Raw genomic sequence first — 21,549 nt, forward strand, 5'->3', positions numbered from 1 at the left:
CACTTAAAATAGATTTTATAATAGTTTATATTTGCACATAAATTCTGCCACATTATTCAGGACCACCAAAGTAAAATTCTTGAATCTTTCACTGAAAATGAAAAACCCATCTGTCACCTGTTCCCAGTAAAAAACTGATTGTTCTACAAAATCAGGCGATTTAGTCAGATAGGAACTGAAGTGTGAAAGATGGTCTTTCCAGGTTGAGAACTCATCAAATAAAGACCTTTCTAAGAATACAGTAGGACCGAAGAAAATGAGAAGGCCAAGCAGAATGACTACTACAAACTTATAAAAGCTCCAGGGAATCTTGCCCATGAGTATGCCAGTGTCTTGAGGCAAAGAAAGTTTATCCACATCTACTAGTTTTATGTCTTCCCACTGACTGGTATCAAAGTTCTTCATTAAAGGGCTTGTGGGCAAATTAGAGGGAGGTAAAGGAGTTTCCTTGATTACTTTTATTTTTTCCCTGAATTCCTGCATCTGTTGCAGAAATATGATTGGTTCTGACACGTCTTTGAAGGCCTCAGCAATGTTAAAGGCCATTCGTTGTTCCTGTAAGATGGTGTTGAGTTTGTTAATCTCTGGGTCATAGGCTTGCATAACTGCAAGTTTCATGGTCTCAAAGTCAGAAAGGATTTCATTCTTCTTTTGATCTAATGTGTGTTGTAACTTCTCAAAAAATTCCTTCACTTTATCTGAATCTTTAGTCAGTAACTGTAGAGATTTCCTTTTGTTAGTTTCCAAGGTATCCAAACGAGAAAGAGCATCTCCCCGACGCCAGGTCTGAAAGCTCTGAAAGAGGGACTCAAAGGCATCCCTTTCCTGAGCATAGGCGTCTTCAATAGAACAGAAGACATGTTTGGTGTGGTCACCACGTGTAGCACAGATTCCACAAATCAGCTGCATATCAGTCAGGCAGAAAATGTTGAGAGGCTGCCCCAAGTGTCCTTTGCACACTGGCATTTTTGGAGAGATCTTGATCTTGTTATACTTCTCCACAATACCCTTCAGGGAGTAATTAACCTGCAGGCTATTGACTCCAGAGGCTGAAGTTTCCTTACGGCATGTGGGGCACTTGAATGGAGATGACCTCCACAATGAGTTCCGCCCAGTCCCCTCTAAGATCCCTTCTAAGCATTTTTTGCAAAAGTTGTGAGAGCAAGGCAAAACTCGAGGATCATCAAACAGACTGCAACAGATTGGGCACGTAAGATCTTCTTCAAGCAGCTCCATCACATCCTACCATAGAGAAATAAACATTTTATTTTATTCCAGTAACCTCCTCCACTTGCACTATATAATAATTATAAGAAACTATATTCATATATATTAAAAATAACCTTTCACTGAAATAACAGGGCAAACAAAGGAAATAAGTAAGAAATCTGGGAAGGGAATGCACACCAAAGCAGATTTAATCTGCTGGGACTAGAACACACTCCTTATTAGCAGGGCTCCCTGTACACAAGGCCTTTGTGTGGGCTTTCCAACAAGTCTTTGGCTGACAGGGTTAGGACTAGGACAACTGCAAGTTGAGCCAGCAGCATCCAAGTGATTGTTTTAAAACAGAGAGCTGACTACTGCTGTCAGAAACAAAGCTACTCAGTGTCTGAGTAGAATGAGTTCTTTAGTCTGGGCCCACAATTATAAAATGTGCTATTTAAAAGAAAGCAGCACAGAAATATAAAGCCAAGCATGTATTCTCATGCATACTTTTATTTTAAAATGGCATTTTTGCCTGGCCAGTGTGCTCAGTGGTTGAACATCAACCTATGAACCAGGAGGTCAAGGTTTGATTTCTGGTCAGGACACATGCCCGGGCTGTGGGCTCGATCCCCAGTAGGGGATAGTACAGGAGGCAGCCAATCAATGATTCTCTCATCGTTGATGTTTTTATCTCTCTCCCGCTCCCTTCCTCTCTGAAATCAATAAAAAATATAAATAAATATGGCATTTTTCCTATTTCAAAGGCAAAATTACAATTACTAAAATGATAGGTAAAGACATAAAATGAGAGAGTTGTAATTCATTCTTCCTTAGATAATTAAATGCATTTTTAAAAATAGCAGAGCAGTAATCAAAGCCATCTTGTAGCATTAGTTTTCAAAATGTGGTGGACAGAAACCTGGGTATCACTAAGACTCTTTCAGGGCATCCAGGAAGTCAATACGATTTTCATAATAATACTGAGCTGTTACTGCTTTTGGCACCATGTTAACCACTGCACTGTAAAAGCAATGGTGAGGCTGCTGGAAACTTAGCAGGAATCAAGCAAGGCAACACATAGTACCGAACTGTGTTGTTGCCTGTATTCCTCTCACCACCACATCAAACTGGGGATAGCCAATTTCATTTAAGAATGTTCTTGATGAAGCAGTAACAAGTATTCATTTTATTAAATCTTGATTCTTTAATGATAAAATAGGAAGTAAACACACAGCACTTCTGCCACATACCAGCAGACGATTGCCTGGAGGAAAAACGCTTATGTGACTGAGTTGCAAGCTGAAACGAACCAACTGTTTTTGTCATGGAACACCATTGTTACTTGAGAGAACAAGTAAAAAAATTATGGCCATTTCGATTTAGGTATCTGGCAGAGATTTTTCTTGAAAATGAATAAAATGAGCCTATCACTTCATGAGAAAAAACAGTATTTCTTCCCAATGATAAAAGTTGAGTTTTGGGGTGAAAACTAGACCTTTGGAAAACATTGTCATTTAAGAGCTTGATAACTTCCCTAAATTAAAGACTTTTAGTGAGAGAAGGGGTGATAATAATAAATGTGGGGGTTTTTTAGTGGGAAGATTACTATATGATAAAATATGTCAAGATTTGCACAACACAGTGAACGAACAAGTTCAATCATCAATGCATGTTACAAATTATGCATGGGTAAAAGAGCAAAAGACCAAATATGTTAAAAAATATGATTTCAGATTCCATACTGTAACTTAACCTTTAAGAAACTACTGCTTGTTGACTTATGGTACAGAAGCAAAGATCCCCAATTATCAGAAAAGGCTATTAAAATATTCCTCCCCTCACCATCTACATATCTGTGCAAGGCCAGATTTTATTTTCTTTGTTTATTTCAGCCAAAAGAACTTACTACAGCAGAGACAGATAAAAGACTCTAGATGTTTTCTATTAAACAGTAATTCACGCAAATGGTTCAATGGTTAAAGCTTAGGCCTGCACACCCGAGGGTCAAGGTTCAATTCCCAGTCAAGTGCTCGTACCCTGGGTTGCAGATTCCAGGTTAGATCCCTCCCCTCTGGTTGGAGTGCGTGTGGGAGGCAACCAATTGATGTCTCTCTTACATCATGTTTCTCTCTCTCTCCTCTCTCCCTTTCTCCCTCTTCCCCTCCCCCTCCCATCTACTTGCTCTAAAAATAAATGGAAAAAATATCCTTACTCTGGTAAGGATTAAAAAAATAAATAATTCATTAAAGAGATCTATATGTAAACCAATGCCACTCTTCTCACAAATGTGTCTCAAAAAAGTTGTTTTTCACAAATTATTTATGTTAACATGTAATAGGTTTATCTTGTTATTTAAATTACTATCTTAAAATTTTTGTTTTCATTTATAATAAATATCTACTGTACTGTACACATGTAAACAAAGCTTCCCAATGCAAAGCTTATTTATTTTTATATGAACATTTTAAAACTTCTAAAATTTTTAAATAGTGCTATGTATGTCCTCATTCAGTTCTAGTTAGGGATACACACACATATATATGTATGTATAATGTTACCACCAAAGTAATAAAAAAAGGGTCTAATATTCAGAAGGCCATCTTATAATAAAAAATAAGTAAATAATTTTTTAACAGTAATTTTAAGAGTCGCAATTAGAGTTACAATCCAGAAGATAAATAGTATTTAAAAGATAAGCTGAGCTTGCAAGGCTAATTAGTTTATAGTTTTATGTTAAGTTGTGAAAGATATACTAATATACTAGTATGTAGAACTAAAGCAAGGTTATTCTGTCAAATTGAGTGTCATATGGCAAATGTGTGATGAACTGATTTTTCGGAAAACTCTTTTGTGAGACAAATCATACAACCTTTGAAAAGCACTGGGAAGAGAATAGCTATGAAAACTGGTGTGCTAGCTGAAAACACTGAGGGAAAACTTGAATATCCTCCGATCCTAGTCCTGGTTCCATACTTTATCACTTCTACTATCATCTTTCACCTATGAATTCTATGCGAAGGCTAGATTTTGGAGTAGATAGTAGAAATACAAAAGTAGCAGGGTTTACTTATCCTTGTAAGGTTAATATTTTCAGAGAATCCTATTCAAGCATATTAAATAAATAAGAAAGAGGGAAAAAAAGGATGCACAGTTGGGATGAGGAGGAGAAAAAGAGCAACCACGGCAAAGAGAAACTTTGAAGAAAACTGAGGATACTGCAATAGGAGCCAAAAAGAATTTTAAGGCAATTAAGTATGATCAAAAGTAAAAAGGAAAATGACACACAGAGGAAAATTTAGAAATAATAAAGTCATCTCAAAGCCATAATCAACTTACAACTCTTAAAATGAACCGGAGGAAAAAAATTACTATTTGCAAAGTCCCTTTTTTACAAATTGCATCAACATTATGATAGATCCTATTGTTCCATTTTTAATAATATAGCATACAAATTTTGGTTTATAATTTAAAGATTTTTATTTTCATTCACTTTAAATACTTTTACTTTCTCATCCCTTACCTTTATACTCAAAACTGTCTCTATGACAAAACAATGTGACCACTTCCATAGCTGAGTTTTAGAGAAAATTGAGATATATTCTAATCCAAAAAACCATGGCAAGTTTACTGCCTCAAAAGTTTTAAATGAAGCCCTGTCCGGTATGGTTGTTGGTTGGAGCGTGGTGCCATACACCAAAGGGTGCATGAGGGAGGCAACCAATGGATGTTTCTCTTTCTCTCTCTCTCCCTCTCCCAACTTTCCCTCCCCCCTTCCTCTCGGAGTAAAAACTAAAAGTTTTAAATGAAAATACACAATAAGATTTTGGTCTCATTACCTGAAGAGTATGCTTTACAGTAAATGAATTTATAGAATTTTCTTAAATTTAGAATTTTCTAACACATAAAATCTGAAGAAATCAATAAAGTTTACCCCTTTGAAGAAACCAAAGTGCATAGCTCCTCTTTTGGGGGCTAATTTTCCTAATAGAGAAGAGAAGCTCTACTAACATCAAGAAACTATATAAACAAAATTATTGTTCAGTCATAAATTTTGACTTAACCAATGTCAAATTATGTGTATAAAGGCAACCAAGTTTCCCAAGATTCATTTCTTTTTTTTGACTGTGTTTCTGAATACCAAAAGGTCTCAATTGGGAAGCACCAAAATCTGTTTTCCCAACAATTAAGTATTTACCAAGTTTTTTTTATTTTTTAAATCTTCACCCAAAGACATGCTTATTGATTTTTAGGGAAAGGAAGAGAGAGAGGGAGAAGGGGAGGGAGAAACATTAATCCCATAGCCAGATGCATCCCAACAAAAGTATGTGCCTTAACTGGGAATTAAACCTGCAATCTTTTGATGTACAGGACCAACCAACTGAGCCACACTGACCAGGGCAAAAATTTCCCATTTTATAGCAACAAAGAAAGTAAATGAATATATACCTTGTTGTCTACCACCTCTTTGTCTTTCAACTATGTTTTCCTGACATATTTATAGTTTAAATATACTTTTTCATTTATATAAGTAAAATTCACTCTGGTGTACAGTTCTATGAATTTTGACAAATACACAGTTGTATAACAGAACCACAGATTTAATTTTAAGCAAATTTTCAAGGTATATCCACTGAAGGAAAACTACAAAAACTACATTAACAATTCTACCAGGAATGGTTATATAGATATAGCTTCAACAGTCTCTATAAATATAAAACAAAACATTAAAAATGGAAAAGCTAATACTTACAAAGGAATGGAGCCATAAAATAGATATTAAAGCTAATCTGTGTGTATTAAGACTTCTCCCTCCTACAAGTCCTTTGTTTTTAAATGATCAACCCAAAATCATTACAATGCAAAAGGTGTTCACTTATTCATTAAGCAAAAGTTATTTTTTTAAAAATATATTGTATTGATTTTTTACAGAGAGGAAGGGAAAGGGATAGAGAGTTAGAAACATCAATGAGCTGCCTCCTGCACACACCCTACTGGGGATGTGCCCACAACCAAGGTACATGCCCTTGACCAGAATCGAACCTGGGACCCTTCAATCCGCAGGCCGACGCTCTATCCACGGAGCCAAACCGGACCGTTAGGGCAAGCAAAAGTTATTTTTTTAAAAAAACCCTATTTATTAAAAGAAACATTCCTATAAACTTTTAAATTTCATTGGTTGAGAGCAATATGAAGTTGTTCAAAATATTACCCATGATTTCTTTTCAAATCCCATTAAGAACAAAAAGAAAAGCCAAGATATTATACTTCTTACCTTACGGATTTAAACCAAATTTCCACCCTCTTTTGAGGCATCTTTGAATTCAGGAATTTCAAAGCAGTATCCAAATACCTAACAGTTAACTAGATAACAAATATTGAAATTGAGTTCACAGACAAAACTAAATATGAGAAGCTCTACTACACTGAGATATCAATCTTCTCTTGGAACAATGCTTAGAATAAAAGGGATCACCTTTTTTTCTTTTATAAATCACTTCCTCTAAGCACACTAATTAAGCTTATTTTCAAGTAGTATAGTGTATTCTATTTTATATGAGATCCATTAATAATGCTTTCTTGAAACTTAATAAGGATCCAATAAATAAATTATCGAATGTAGGTAAGGATATTTATTTTTTCTGTATATTTGAAAATTTTCACAATAAAAAGTTGGCAGAGCCCTGGCTGGTGTGGCACAGTTGGAGTGTTGTCCTGTTACACCAAAAGGTGGCTTGTTCAATACCCAGTCAGGGCACACAACCAGGTGCAGGTTTGATCTCTGGTGGGGGAGCGTGCAGAAGGCAACCAATTGATGTTTCTCCCTTTCTCTCTCTCAAAAACCAATAAAGCAGCCTGGCCAGTATGGCGCAGTGGTTAAGGGTGGACCTATGAACCAGGTCTCAGTTCGATTCCCGGTCAGGGAACATGCCCGGGTTTGCAGGCTTGATCCCCAGTGGGGAGCGTAAAGGAGGCAGCTGATTGATGATTCTCTCACATCATTGATGTTTTTATCTCTCTCTACCTCTCCCTTCCTCTCTGAAATCAATAAAATATATTTAAAATAAATAAATATCAATACCTCTCCCTTCCTCTGAAATCAATAAAATATATTTAAAATAAATAAATAAATATCAATACCTCTCCCTTCCTCTCTGAAATCAATAAAATATATTTAAAATAAATAAATATCAATAAAGTAAAATGAAAAGAAAAATGTTGGCAAAAAGAGAGAACAAAACTAAAAAGGATGGCCAATTATAAGAAAACCATACTGATTGTGAAGGGCGGGGGGGAAAAAAAGGGAGACATATATAATACTCTTTGTAATACTTTAAGCAATAAAAAAAAAAAAAAAAAAAAAACCCAAAAACCACACTGAGCTAAAAAAGCAAAACTTCAGAAACATTAAATACGCTAAGCATCACAAAGAGCTTAATCTGGAATAGTATTATTTTATAAATTAAAAAATATATTATTCAGAATCTCTGAATACAGGTCTGTGAGGAGACTGACATACTATACTAGTCTGGCTCTCAGTCTGTGACCTTCGACAAAACATTTACACATAGCCCTGACCATTCTGGCTCAGTGAATAGAGCATTGGCCTGTGGACTGAAAGGTCCCAGGTTTTGATTCCAGTCAAGGGCATGTTCCTTGGTTGCGGGAACATCCCCAGTAGGGGGTGTGCAGGAGGCAGCTGATCGATGTTTCTCTCTCATCGACGTTTCTAACTCTCTATCCCTCTCCCTTCCTCTCTGTAAAAAATCAATAAAATATATTTAAAAAACAAAAAAAATTTACACATACTAGTTTCTGTCCTCATTGTACAACTGTTTTGAAAGGTATCTAATAATATGTGAAAATTATTTACAAAGTTTTTAAGTACTTTATATCAATGTGTTATTACACTTCATTCTGGCTTTTATAGACCGTTTCATAACTTACTTAATCAAAACAGCACAAAGATGAAGGTTTCTAATATCTCAAAAAAAGAATATTAAAATTAAGATATCACATATTTCTGTGTCTAAAAATAGTTTATCTGCCCAGCCAGGTGGCTCAGATGGTTGAAGCATCATCCCATACACCAAAAAGGTTGTGGGTACAATCCCTAGTTGGGGCACATTCAGGAGGCAACAGATCAATGTTTCTCTCTCTCTCTGTCTCTCTAAAAAAAAATCAATAAATATATCCTTGGGTGAGGATAAAAAAATAATAAATAAAATAGCTTATGTAATTGTTAGTAGCTTTTGCAAACACAAAAGTTAACTATGAATCCATGTAAGACTAATTAGAAATTTCCCTCCAGATATTTCTAATCAGATTCCTGGTAAGCAAGGCAAAATGAAGCTAGTACAGAAGGTCCACCAGTTTGGAAGGCCTACCTACTCAGAAAGTTCAGTTTTCGGACTAAGGTGATATTCTCAAAAACAAAAGTCCAGGTTATTACCTAACTAGTACAGACCACTCAGAAAAACTGGGTGGTTTTTTTTTTCTCTTTTCTTCATTCTCTTATATGTACCACTATTTCACCTTGGCTCTTTCCTTTGTTTATTCTTCTTTTAACTCATCTTCTTCATACTTGTTTCAATGAGTAAAATCTCTGATTTCCTCTTATTCTTTTCTTATTCCCCACCCTTTTCATCTTTCTTTTCCTTTTTTACTTTTCCTTGTGACACCTGGTAATTACCAAGGTATTATTCTACTAGAGGCCCAATACACAAAATTTATGATGGGGGAGGGGAGGTGTCCCTCAGCCTGGCTTATACCCTCTTGCAATCCGGGACCCCTTGCTCCTAAATGCCTGCCTGCTTGCTCCTTACAGCTTGGCGCACAGTTCCTTAGCGCTGTCGCGGAAGAGGGAGAGGCTCCCGCCACTGCCACTGCGTTCGCCAGCTGTGAGCCTGGCTTCTGGTTGAGCAGCGTTCCTGCTGTGGGAGCGCAGTGACCACCGGTGGGGGGGCAGCTCCTGCACTAAGCGTCTGCCCCCTGGTAGTCAGTGCATGTCATAGCAACCGGTCATTCTGGTTGTCTGGTCGTTCCACCATAATGGTCGCTGGGCTTTTATATATAGATAGACAGATAATCCTGTAAGTCTGAAGTATTAAATCAGTAGGGTTTTAAGATACCCAGTAGATATCATTATCCCATTTATGTACAACTACTAAAAAATCTATATGGACTCCAAATGGTGTTGAATCCCATTCTCTCCCACTGAGGTGAAATCAATTTGAATAAACTGTGTGTCTGAATTACAGGGAAATATACATACAGACTAAATTATTCTCCTATTCTGGTACCAACCATACCCAGATATTTATCTTTGCCTGTTAATCGTTCAAATCAAGTTAATTTAAGTTCCAACTACTGATTTCTGCAAAAGTTATAAGAACCAGAAATGTCTGGTTTTTCTCCCAGAAAAACAGGTTTATATGAAAGTGGCAAATTCTTATCCCTAAAACAAATTGTCTTCTTTACAGCCATAAACTTGGCAATCATTGACCTAAATTATTATCCCAACAGGTTGGTACCTATTAAAAGATTATATCAACTAACTCTGTATTTGAGGTTAATTCCAGTTTTCAGAAAGTGCTGCCAAAGTCTAGCATTCAATAGACAACTAACTAGATTAGACAAAATTATTCACTGCACCAAGTGAAAATAGGCATTTAGTACATAACTGATAAGTACCACCTACCAACTAATAAGAACTTATTTCTGAGATGACTATTGGAAATGTAATTGGTATGAACAATGTTCCATTTGTTCAGTGTAGAATGATATACACATCTTATTCTACAGCATATATCAAGTTGAAAGGTAATGGTGCTAAACTTTAAGTAATTTTTAGGTTGGCTATATTATGCATGTTGGCACTCCATGCTTATGCCACAGAAAATACAGTAATTTAAATTATTAGCAAAAATTTTCAATTCAGCCTTTCCTTAAAAATGTATGTATTTACATCTATAATGAAGTTAATTTAAAAGAGTTTATGTTGCCTGGCCAGTGTGGCTCAAAGGTTGACCACTGACCCATGAACCAGGAGGTCATAATTTGATTTCCGGTCAGGGCACCTGCCCAGGTTGCAGGCTCAATCCCAAGTATGGGGCATGCAAACGACAGTCAATCAATGATTCTTTCTCATCATTGATGTTTCTCTCTCTCTCTCCCTCTCCCTTCTTCCCTCTGAAATCAATAAAAACAAATCTTTAAATGGGGGGAAAAAAGAGTTCATGTTATAGGAATTTGCTTTATAGAAGGCTTAACTTGAATATAACTATTCTGTATGTCAAAGTTCACTTGTATTTGTAAGAGGTGGGTATAGCAATCTATCCTAGTGCTATTCTAGTTATCTAGTACCAGCCCAAAGTAATGACAATGGCAGTGTCTTTTATGAATAACAAAAATGGATAGTCCAACGTTCTAATGATATTTGTAAAGATTAAATAAAAATCAAAAGCCAATTCTTGCCCTAATCCAAAAATATAGCACATTTACAAAGATACTGTTACTCTAAAACAGGGCTGGGACCTTTTTCTGCCAAGGGTCATTTGGATATTTATAACATCATTCACAGGCCATACAGAATTGTCAACTTAAAAATTAGCCTGTTATATTTGGTCAAACATTTAATTAACTTACTCATAATAACTTGGCAGGGCCAGACCAAATGATTTCATGGGCCATGTGGCCCATGGGCAGGTCATTCCACAGCCCTGCTCTAAAGGTATGATTAATGCCTTATAAAAAAGACATAGAAAGTTGACACCATACTGAAGTTTGGAGAGTCTATCCATGCAATTAGCTTTTTTTCTCTCATTTATTTTTATTTCTATTTTTAATTTTGTTTTATTGCTTAAAATATTGCAAAGAGTAGTACATATGTCTCCTTTTTTTGCCCCTTGACCTTCCCCCGGCCTCCCCTGGCCCCCAGTGTCTTGTGTCCATTGGTTATGCTTATATGCATGCATACAAGTCCTTCGGTTGATCTCTTACCTCCCCCGCCCCCAATCCTCCCCAGCCTTCCCACCGTAGTTTGACAGTCTGTTCGATGCTGCTTTGCCTCTGTATCTATTTTTGTTCATCAGTTTATAATGGTCTTTATTGTCCATAAATGAGTGAGATCATGTGGTATTTTTCTTTCATTGACTGGCTTATTTCACTTAGCATAATGCTCTCCAGTTCCATCCATGCTGTTGCAAATGGTAAGAGTTCCTTCTTTTTTACAGCAGCATAGTATTCCATCGTGTAGATGTACCACCATGCAATTAGCTTTTATGTCTTTCTTAAAATACAGGAGACAATCATTCATAATTAAATTAGCAAGAAATAACCACTATTATTATTTTGGTACATTTCTTCTAGTATTATTTTGGCATATTTCTTCCAATCTTGTGTTTGTACACATACACATATTAACAAAACTGGTAGCATAACACAAATTTTTCTCTTATTTTATCATATGCATTTCTCCCATCACTATATATCCTTCTAAAACATGCTAGTGTACCTATGAATATGCTCTTATTGGTTATTTTTCTGGTATTACAACACTTAAATGCACATCTTGTAGAAAAGTCTTGGTACATAGCTCTGATTATTTCCTTAGACAATTCCTTTAAGTGTATTGTTGGGTGGCTCAAAGATTAGGAACATTTTTAAGACTCTTGAAAAGACTGCCAAAATTCCCTCTAGAAAGGGTACACCACTTTATGAACTCTAACCAAAGAGATGGGAGTGCCCCACCTCTCCATGCAGTTCCTGACCTTACAACAGAGCCATACTTTTATAGAGCTTAATAAAAAAACAAGGTATACTTTACCATATCTATCCAAGTTTAAAATATAAAACAGTTTAAGGCAGTTAATATTAGTATGTGTCTGTGTATTAGATATATATAGGAAATATAAATGTTATGGGGAAGGAATAAAGTAGAAGTACTGAGATTAAAAACACCTTAGAGATCATCTAACTAAGCAAAGTGAAAAAAGGAATACCTCCTTTCCCCCATCCCCAGATTTCTCAATCATACTCAGCAAGCTCGGCACAGGATCTAAGTTTTCCAATTCTTACATCTTAGAACTATCCAAGAAGCAGGTCAAGAATTTAGTACCCTCATTAATAAAATGGAGAAGTTTAATCATGGGCTCTCTAAATCCCTTATAAAATTCTATGACTTTTACAATTTAGGTTGTAACAGGTTTCCCAGCAAAGGGGAAAGAACATTGAACCTGCTTCTAAATACCTAGGTTTATCAGGGGTGGGGAACATCTGGCCCGAGAGCCATATAAGGCCAGAAAAATCATTTGGTCTGGTCCTGCCAAGGCATTAGGGGTGGGTTAATTAAATGTTTGACCAAATATAACAAGCTAATTTTAAACTGATAATTTTGTATGGCCCACGAATGATGTTATAAATATCCAAATGTCCCTTGGCAGAAAAAAGCTTCCCCACCTCTGGTTTAACTACCTGTTTTACCCTTCACAGAGTAAGGATTTTTATAGTACCTCCATAATGTTCTTGGAAAGATTGACAATCTTGAAAACTGCTAAACTATATAAATATAGAAGTTTAATTACATATGTTTACAAACACTGTAAATACATTTAAAGCATTATGTTCGAGCATGAGTGTATTACCCAAGAATGTTCCTAAAATAGAGCTGGACTCTTAAACTGTAATTTCAAGGGAGAACATACAAAGTATTACATAGGATAACAGCTACAAAGCAATATCATGGAAATGGGCATATCTGAACAAAAGCTGTAGCAGAAGTAAGGCAAGGTAACCAACCTATCATAAATGTAGAAAATGAAGAGAATAATCTGGTACGTTACGGAAAGACTTAGCAGGGAGGTTTAGTACATCAGCTGGTGCAAAAAAGGATGGTATTTTTAGGGAAAGATGGGAAAGCCTGAAGAAATGTATCTTCTCATTGTGCAAGGTAAGTATAGCCTGTTCATCAACAGCTACATCAAATTCTACCAAAGGGAGTGCCTATGTAAATGAAATTCTGCTTTTAAAATATCTATTATATAGTCAGAAAATTCAAGCTCTGTTGTACAAGCTCTAGCAGCATGGCATAGAGGGGGGAAAAAACTTATAAAAAAGCAAAATGCTGCTGAAGCCTCCCTTTTCCACTGCAATATAAAACTTCTGGATTATAACACATTTCAGGTAATTGCCACATAAAGAATTTCCAAATCTGGAATTTTATTTATTTATTTATTTTTTTAGGTTTGATAAAATATTTAAAGACAAAAGTCACCCATGAGGGTACATCTTACACAATTTTAAAAGGTTCTGGGCCTAAAGAAAATGGGAGTTTTTCTTTTTCTTTTTTTTTAATGTAGGGAAATGTATTGTAGTTTACCTCTGTCCCTGCAAGCAGGTGTATTCTTCTGGGTTACTATCTCCCAGGTTGTGACTGACAATCAAAGGAGGCTACTGCAAAGAAAGAACAAAGAAGAGGGTGTTAGGCATTATTAATTCGCACAGGATTCTTAGTCTTAACCATCAGTTTTTTTCAATTGTCCCCCACAAACAAAACCAGTCTGCTAAGACCTGGTGAAAGCCAGGAGCATGGGGGGAGGCTGGAGATTTCTGTACTAAGAAGCTTCTCGGTTCTGGTTCTGGTTCACGGTCGCCTTCTCTTTTCCAGGCGATAGGGAATTGCTGGCAATGGAGCCGAGCAAGCTCGGTAGCGGAGCAGGCCTCCTGGAGGAGATCTACACCTCCCCGGGCCACCCATCGCTCGCCGCTCCTCCCCACCCGCGGTCCCGGCGCCCGCAGGTTCCCGCCGCGCTGCTGGACTGGACTCTCCCCGAGCTCTCGGCCAGCCCCCCGCTCCTCCCGCAGGTGCCTGCCCTGCCAGAACGAGCCCCCACCCTGGCAGCACCTCTGGGACCACCTCGTGCTCCCCGAGAGGAGCACGGCGGATGGCACTTAGCTAGCACCTCCGGGGGCCGGAACGGGCCCTGCCTGGAGCCGCGCGGCCGCCCAGCTCCCGGCTGCAAAATGGACTCGTGGGGCCTATCGGGCCCGCCCCGCCGCCCTCCTCCCCCGGCACCTCGGTCCGCCTCCCGGGTCGGGATTCGCCTTTGTTCCGCCTCCCGCGTCTTGCCTTTCCCAGGGAGAAGGAGAGGGTGAGGGGGAGGCAGGAGTCCTTCCGGCGCCTCCAACCGCCTCCGCCGCTGCGCTCCGGGGAGAGGGGAGGGTCCCGAGCGGCCGCTCGGCCCAGGGGGGCTGCGCGCGCCCGGAGCTCCGAGCCCGCAGCGGGCGGGGCGCGCGGCGTCAGGGAAGGACCGGCGGGCGGAGGGGGGGCCCCGCCCAGAGCGCGCGGACGCAGGCGGCGTTGCCGTCTCAGGAGCCAGCCGGGAAGCCAGCGTGTGCAGCAAGATGGTTGGGTTTGGATTGTTGTACTTTTTTTTTTGTTCGTTGCATTTTAAGGAACAAAAAAAAAAGCCCAACCCTTCACACCACTTCATTTGCATCTCTCAAGACCGGAAGCCCGGCCACAGCGGCCTGCGGGGCGGAAGACAGCTGACTGCCTCGCACCCCACAACCGGGCGGGTGGGACTGGGAGGGGTACTCCTGTTGGGACCAAAGCCAGGGGGTTCCAGCCAGAGCACAACCAAAGTGAACGGTTGTCCCCACACCCAACCTTGCACCTGTATCTTTGCAGGCTTTAAGCTGAACACTAAGCGGCCCAATTCTATTTAAGATTTCATTCTGGAAAAAACGCTGCTCTTTCCTTCAGAGAGAAGGAGGAACTAAAAATTGGCTTTAACTTAATGAGCCACTAATGGCTTTTCAGTTGCTAATCTAACTCACTGTTCTGATGTGCAGCTCTCTGTGTAAGGACCTTATCCTATATAATAAAAGCCTAATATGCTAAGTGTCCATTCAACCAAGCAAAGCGTAATATGCTAATGATATGCTAAGACCGTTCAACTGCTTGCTATGATGTGCACTGACCACCAGAGGGCAGACGCTCTGACCGGTGGGTTAGCTTGCTGCTGGGGTCCAACCAACCAGGACTGAGCAAGATGGGCCCGATACCCCTGGAGCCCTCCCACGGTCCCTTCCCAGCTGGCCAACCTCCCATGCCCTCCCTGGCCCCGATTGTGCACCAGTGGGGGTCCCACGGCCTGGCCTGCACCCTCTCGAAATCTGGGACCCTTAGGGGGATGTCAGAGAGTTGGTTTCGGCCCGATCCCACAGGCCAGGCCAAGGGAACCCACTGGTGCACAAATCTGTGCACCAGGCCTCTAGTCTATAAACATACCAGTAAAAGCCTAAACAACCAGACAACCGAACACCTGGAACGACAAGTCAACCGACCAGTAGCTATGATGTGCACTGACCACCAGGGGGCAAATGCTCAATGCAGAGCTGCCCCCTGGTGGTCAGTTCACTCCCACAGCCAACCTCCCACGGCCCCTCCCCCTTGCCGGCCAGCCCCCCAAATAGGCCACGATTGGGGGGCCAGCCAGCCAGTCTCCCAGGGTCCATGCCCCTGGCCAGCCCCCCAATAGGCCTCAATCCCTGGGCAGGCCAAGGGACCCCACCCATGCACGAATTCATGCACCAGGCCTCTATTATAAACACATTAAGCACTTAACCAATGAGCAGTTATAAGAAGGATGTAAAGATGAAGGAATGGCTTCTCCAAATTTTATAGTCTGGGGGAAGTGAAACAAGGACAAAAACATCACAGAATATGCCCTGGGGTTGAGTTCACCCAGGTGGGGAAGTCTGGGCTTAGAATTTGGGAGAAAGGTATTTGAGGCCTACCATACATAGAATTTGAGCCTCATGACTAATAAATGTTTTGCTCAAAACCCATAAAAAGCACCTCCCTACTATTCTGAGATGTCCAGTTCCTCACCATGCCCAAGGTCCCTTAAATCCAATTTTGTCTTTCTAGAACATTGCTATATTTATGTCATTTAATCTTCATAAGAACACTGTGGAGTGGAAAGTATCCTCATTCTATAGATGAAGAAAGGGATGAAGGGAGTTCTCTGAAGTAAATAAGAGGCAGAGCTAAAATCAGGTTCCAGGTTTAGGTTCTTTCTATAGCACAGTAACTGTCAGTGCCAATAAAAACTGCACCCCAGTCTCCTATATTAGTATTATTTTTAAAGGCTGATTTTTAGAAACATTTTAAATATCTCACTATTAAAATGATCCAAGAGAGAAAGTTAGGTTATTAACACATAAATCACAATTTATCCTTACTGTAATTGTATAATACATATTTATATAGTTCTAATTAATAAACTTCTGCCAAACTAAATGTAAAACACTGGTTAAACATGCATAGAAACCTCTAGATTGTTTTGTAAAAAATTACTAAGAGAACATTATATAGTTAAACTCCTGAGTATAGAAAAATAAGGAAGGAATACGGGGCTCTCTCTCTTCCCATGATCCTAAAAGAATATCAGTCAGAGAATCTCACATATAGTATAACTAGAAAAGAGAGTAACGGTGGGCCAGATTAAAACATATACACAGCTTACATCCTTCCTGGAAGAGCACAATGTAACTAGATCCTGTTAGAGATAACATTGAGTGATTGTCAAAATTCTGTCACACTGGAATTTCCTTCTATTGACTGGTCTTCACATAAGTAAACTAACAACTAAAGATTGGAATTAATGCATCGGCACAGTAATAAGACTATGGATATAGTCTTATTTCTTTCTGTTGTTTGTGATAAGTATATTTATAGGTAGAACTTCATATATACATAATCTTATTTGTTGCATTGTTTTATTGTTTTCGTGCTGAACCTTGACAAAGATTAAAAAAAAAAAATGCCGCTTTCCTTCCACCTACCAAGACATGTGAGCAGGTGTTCCATTAAAAAACAAAAGGACAGTGTCAATTTGGTGTACACTGAAATATAAATTTTCAGAGTGGGGAACATCTAATAAGTAAGCCTGGAGCAATTGTTGTGCAGGAGAGGGGTCCTGGTGAGCCTCCTCAGATACGCTTGAACATTTTATTTTTCTGTCCTTCCCAACAGCTGTCAAAGTCGGGAGTGCAAGCCCCAACATCCCCCAAAGAGGACCCCTAACAATAAAAGGCACTAACATCCCAAGTTGTGAAAAGAGCAAAGGCTTTGGAACCAGTTCTGCATCCATAATCTAGCTCTACCACTTACTCACTAGTTGTTCAAGTTACTTAGCATCTCAAAGCTTCAGTCTTCTGTAAAATGGGGATCATGATTTACTTGATTATGGAAATAATATTTAAAGCCACCAACATTGTGTCTGACACATAGCAGGTGCTTAATAAATGGTTGCTACTGTTATATGAAAGAAGAAACCATGCTGGGTTTGATTACAGTTGCCTTGGATTTATAACTTTGAGGCTCCCATGATAGTCTTAAGCAGAGCTAAACTGCCTATGAAGTAGAGGAAGTAAGCATCATAATTTTTGCTTTTCCACACCCAGCCCAGGATGACCTTTTAGAAAGTATATATCCTTCCACTTCTATCTATACCTCCTTCCCTGCATTTAAGGAGAGAAAAAGGGAAAAACGTCACACTCGAAGAAAGGAAGACTGCAGTTTTTAAAAAAGCTCTAGAATTTTAGAGAAATTTAACATCCAAAATATTCCATTTAAAAGAAAAAAAGTCTATCTGTAAAAATACATTTATCACAAAAGGCAGAAACTTACCTAAAACTTGAGAAATTAAAGGAATTGGTCCCTGGTTTGAAGAAATTCCAGATTCCATATATTTCAGTTATATAGAATTTTGGTTCTGAATATCTAGATTTATCAGATACCTACAAGAAATTGTACAAGTATTGTGCAAGAAATACATTTCATGTTTTTTTTTCTTTTTTTAAATTATCTTTAATGTTGAGAGTATTACAGATGTTTTTTAATAAGAACCTAGTTGATTCTGATGTCAAAGCATGTGGTAATAAATGCCTTGTCAAAAATGGGTTTTCCATATAATGCTTTTGTTGTTTAGAACGCCATGTTGGTTGTTGCTAGAATGTGGCTGGACCTCCCAGAGCTTGCACTGGATCTAAAGCAACCCATACCCCTCCCAGTCAGGCAAAAGACACAGACAATTCAGAAGATGCATGAAACTCATTATACAATATCAGCAGAGTTTAGACATTTTGTAAAGGTCTTTGACCTCCATCTTGTGAAATTCAATGGACCTTTTTTCAGTTCTCATTTACCTTGATCTCTTAGCAGCACTCACTGCCTCTTTAAAAGGTCCTCTTTCCCTGGCCTTCAGTTATGTCATTCTCACTCCTGGCTTTCCTTTTTTCAACTCAGGAATACTTGCTGGGGCATTCTCTTCTATCCAGCACTTAAATTCTGGAATTTTTTTGAACACTCAGTTTCAGGACACTCATAGGACTTCAACTATCATTCAGTGACTCACACAACCTGACAGCCTATATTTACATCATTTTTGAATGGTGAAAACTGTTTGAATTTAAATACTTTAGCAGAGACATGCTCCTTCTTCCTCTTGCAGGCATTTCAGCTAGCCCTTGTGTTACCCAAGGCTTATTCTCCTCCCACTTTCAGGGTTCCTGCCCTTATAGTTTCTTCTCTCCGTAATGCACCCCCTCACCTGCCACCAAACCCACCTCTCCATCCTTACCTCCAACCACAGCACAACTGATACATCCCAGGTTAGCTTTCCACAATGTTCTAAGCCAAGGACAGTTCCATCTTAATCAGCTCTTATCCTATACTCTTCTTCTATTGCACACACTGCAGTTTGTTATTATATATTTATTTGCATCATTATTTGAATAATGTTTGTCTCCCACTTAACTGTAAACTCTGCAAAAGCAGAGATTGTGTGTGTTTGCGAGCATCTGCCTGTGTTTTCTCAGTGCATTCCTAGCACTTAACACAGTGCTTATGAATTTTTTCATGAATATTTTGGGGTAGTAAGAGTTCTCTCTTTCAAACATCATTAATGTATTTTAAATCTCTAAAAATTAGCTGTTGAGATCAGCTGCAATGGCAATATATTGTGAATTTTATTCACTTAAAATAGGCACTTCAATATATTTTATCTTATCAAGACAATATTTTCCCCATTCATTTGCAAAGTTTTTCCAGATTCCTCCTATAGTTTATACAAATGTGTCAGTAGTCTTCACTCATTCACAACATAATTTGTCTTTTTTTTAAAAAATATATATTTTATTGATTTTTCACAGAGAGGAAAGGAGAGAGATAGAGAGTCAGAAACATCGATGAGAGAGAAACATCGATCAGCCGTCTACGTGCCCTTGACCGGAATCGAACCTGGGACCTTTCAGTCCGCAGGCCGACGCTCTATCCACTGAGCCAAACCGGTTTTGGCCATAATTTGTCTTTTAAAATTAGGATAATTTCTTGACTAGTCCATCAGAAAATTCTTATAAAAAAATTGAGAACCTTCTTTCTAAGCATAAAAATTGAACAATATGCCACAAAAACTTAATATAATTAAATAAGATTATAAAATTTATATATTAAAAACACAACACAGTTAATAGTATATGACTATTAAAAAGAAGATAAAGCTGTATGTGTTGATAATGAGATATGTATAAGATATTTTAAGCGAAAAATCAGGTTAAAAACTATGTATACTATGATTCCAATTTTGAAAAGAAATGTAATTGGTAGCATATAGCTAGGAAAAAATACTTGGAGGAATACACACCAAATTGTCAATTTGAGGGGATAGAATTTGGAAAATTTTCAATATCTGTTTTATATTATTATAAACTAGAGGCCCGGTGCATGGATTTGTGCACTGGTGGGGTCCCTCGGCCTGGCCTGCACCCTCTTGCAATCTGGGACCCCAACAGTGCATGCACGATTGGAAAGGGCGCACAGGAGGGCTCCAGGGCGTGTCTGGCCCATCTCGCCCAGTCCCAATCAGCCGGACCCCAGCAGCAAGCTAACCTACTGGTTGGAGCATCTGCCCCGTGGTAGTCAGTGGTTGAACAGTCGAATGATCAAGCAGTCGCTTAGGCTTTTATATATATATATATATTTGTATTTTATAATGAGTATTTATATTTTTATAATGTATTTTAAAAAGATAAATTTGTAAAAGAAAAATAAACTTGATTAGAACAAATATATGTCATATATGTAACTAGATCAAAAACTCTTCCTAAGAAATAATAAGGCAAACACCAAGATAAAAATATGAAAAACAGGACTTAAAAAAAGAAATGCAAATGGTCAATAAGCATGAGAAAAAATATTTATTCTCATTGATAAGGAAATACCAGGCAAGCCCTGGCTGGTGTTGCTAAGTGGGTAGAGCGTCTGGCCTCACACTGAAGAGTCTTGGGTTCAATACCCGCTCCAGAGCACATACCTGGATTGCTGCTTCTATCCCCACCTCTATCTCACATCAGTGTTTCTCTCTCTCTCTCTCTCTCTCTCTCTCTCTCTCTCTCTCTCTCTCCTCTTCCTTCCACTCTTTTTAAATCAATAGAAAAAAATATCCTAGGGTAAGGATTAACAACAAAAGAAATACCAAGAAAAAAAATGAAATAATGATAAACCTTCTTTAGTTCATTAAATTGGAAAAAATTTAAAACATTATAATGACCACCAACTTACACCATACACAAAAATAAACTCAAAATGGATAAAGGACTTAAATGTAAGACAGGAAACCATAAAAATACTAGAGGAATCCAAAGGCAACAAAATCTCAGACATAGGCCGAAGCAATTTCTTCACCGATACAGCTCCTAGGGCATTGGAAACTAAAGAGAAAATAAACAAATTGGACTACATCAAAATAAAAAGCTTTTGTACAGCAAAAGAAACCATCAACAAAACAAGAAAGCCCACTGCATGGGAGAACATATTTGCCAATGTTATCGCTGATGAGGGTTTAATCTCCAACATTTATAGGGAACTCATACAACTTAACAAAAGGAAGATAAACAATCCAATCAAAAAATGGGCAAAGGATCTAAATAGACACTTTTCAAAAGAGGACATTCAGAAAGCCAAGAGACATATAAAAACATGCTCAAAGTCACTAATCAGCCGAGAGATGCAAATCAAAACAACAATGAGGTACCATCTCACACCTGTCAGAATGGCTATCATCAACAAATCAACAAATGACAAGTGCTGGAGAGGATGTGGAGAAAAGGGAACACTCGTGCACTGCTGGTGGGAATGCAGACTGGTGCAGCCACTATGGAAGACAGTATGGAGTTTCCTCAAAAAGTTAAAAATGGAATTCCCATTTGACCCAGTGATCCCACTTCTAGGAATATATCCCAAGAAAACAGAAATACCAATCAGAAAGGATATAT

General features: G+C 38.5%; 1 protein-coding gene and 1 long non-coding RNA gene across 5 annotated transcripts in view; one reads left to right on the top strand and one right to left on the bottom strand.

Moving 5' to 3' along the window:
• The window catches only part of LOC132228341 (uncharacterized), a 75,391-nt gene extending 57,324 nt beyond the window's left edge, over nucleotides 1-18,067 (top strand). For both annotated transcript variants that reach the window (XR_009451327.1, XR_009451326.1), the window contains one exon: nucleotides 13,874-18,067. This is a non-coding gene — a long non-coding RNA (uncharacterized LOC132228341). The remainder of the gene's footprint in view (nucleotides 1-13,873) is intronic.
• Nucleotides 9-14,422, bottom strand: TRIM13 (tripartite motif containing 13). 3 transcript variants are annotated; one of them, XM_059684565.1, is made up of 4 exons: nucleotides 14,282-14,422; nucleotides 13,586-13,659; nucleotides 2,205-2,411; nucleotides 9-1,242 (listed from the first exon to the last, which is right to left on the bottom strand). In XM_059684565.1, the coding sequence occupies exons 3-4, from the start codon at nucleotides 2,214-2,216 to the stop codon at nucleotides 16-18; spliced, it is 1,239 nt and encodes a 412-aa protein (XP_059540548.1). In that variant the 5' UTR covers nucleotides 2,217-2,411; nucleotides 13,586-13,659; nucleotides 14,282-14,422; the 3' UTR covers nucleotides 9-15. The 3 variants fall into 3 exon arrangements, with proteins under 3 accessions (XP_059540548.1, XP_059540549.1, XP_059540550.1); XM_059684566.1 differs by lacking the exon at nucleotides 2,205-2,411; XM_059684567.1 differs by lacking the exon at nucleotides 2,205-2,411 and having other exon boundaries at nucleotides 14,336-14,390.
• Nucleotides 18,068-21,549: the final 3,482 nt, after the last annotated feature.

The sequence above is a fragment of the Myotis daubentonii genome, chromosome 2, assembly GCF_963259705.1.
Source record: "Myotis daubentonii chromosome 2, mMyoDau2.1, whole genome shotgun sequence".
Lineage (NCBI taxonomy): Eukaryota > Metazoa > Chordata > Mammalia > Chiroptera > Vespertilionidae > Myotis > Myotis daubentonii.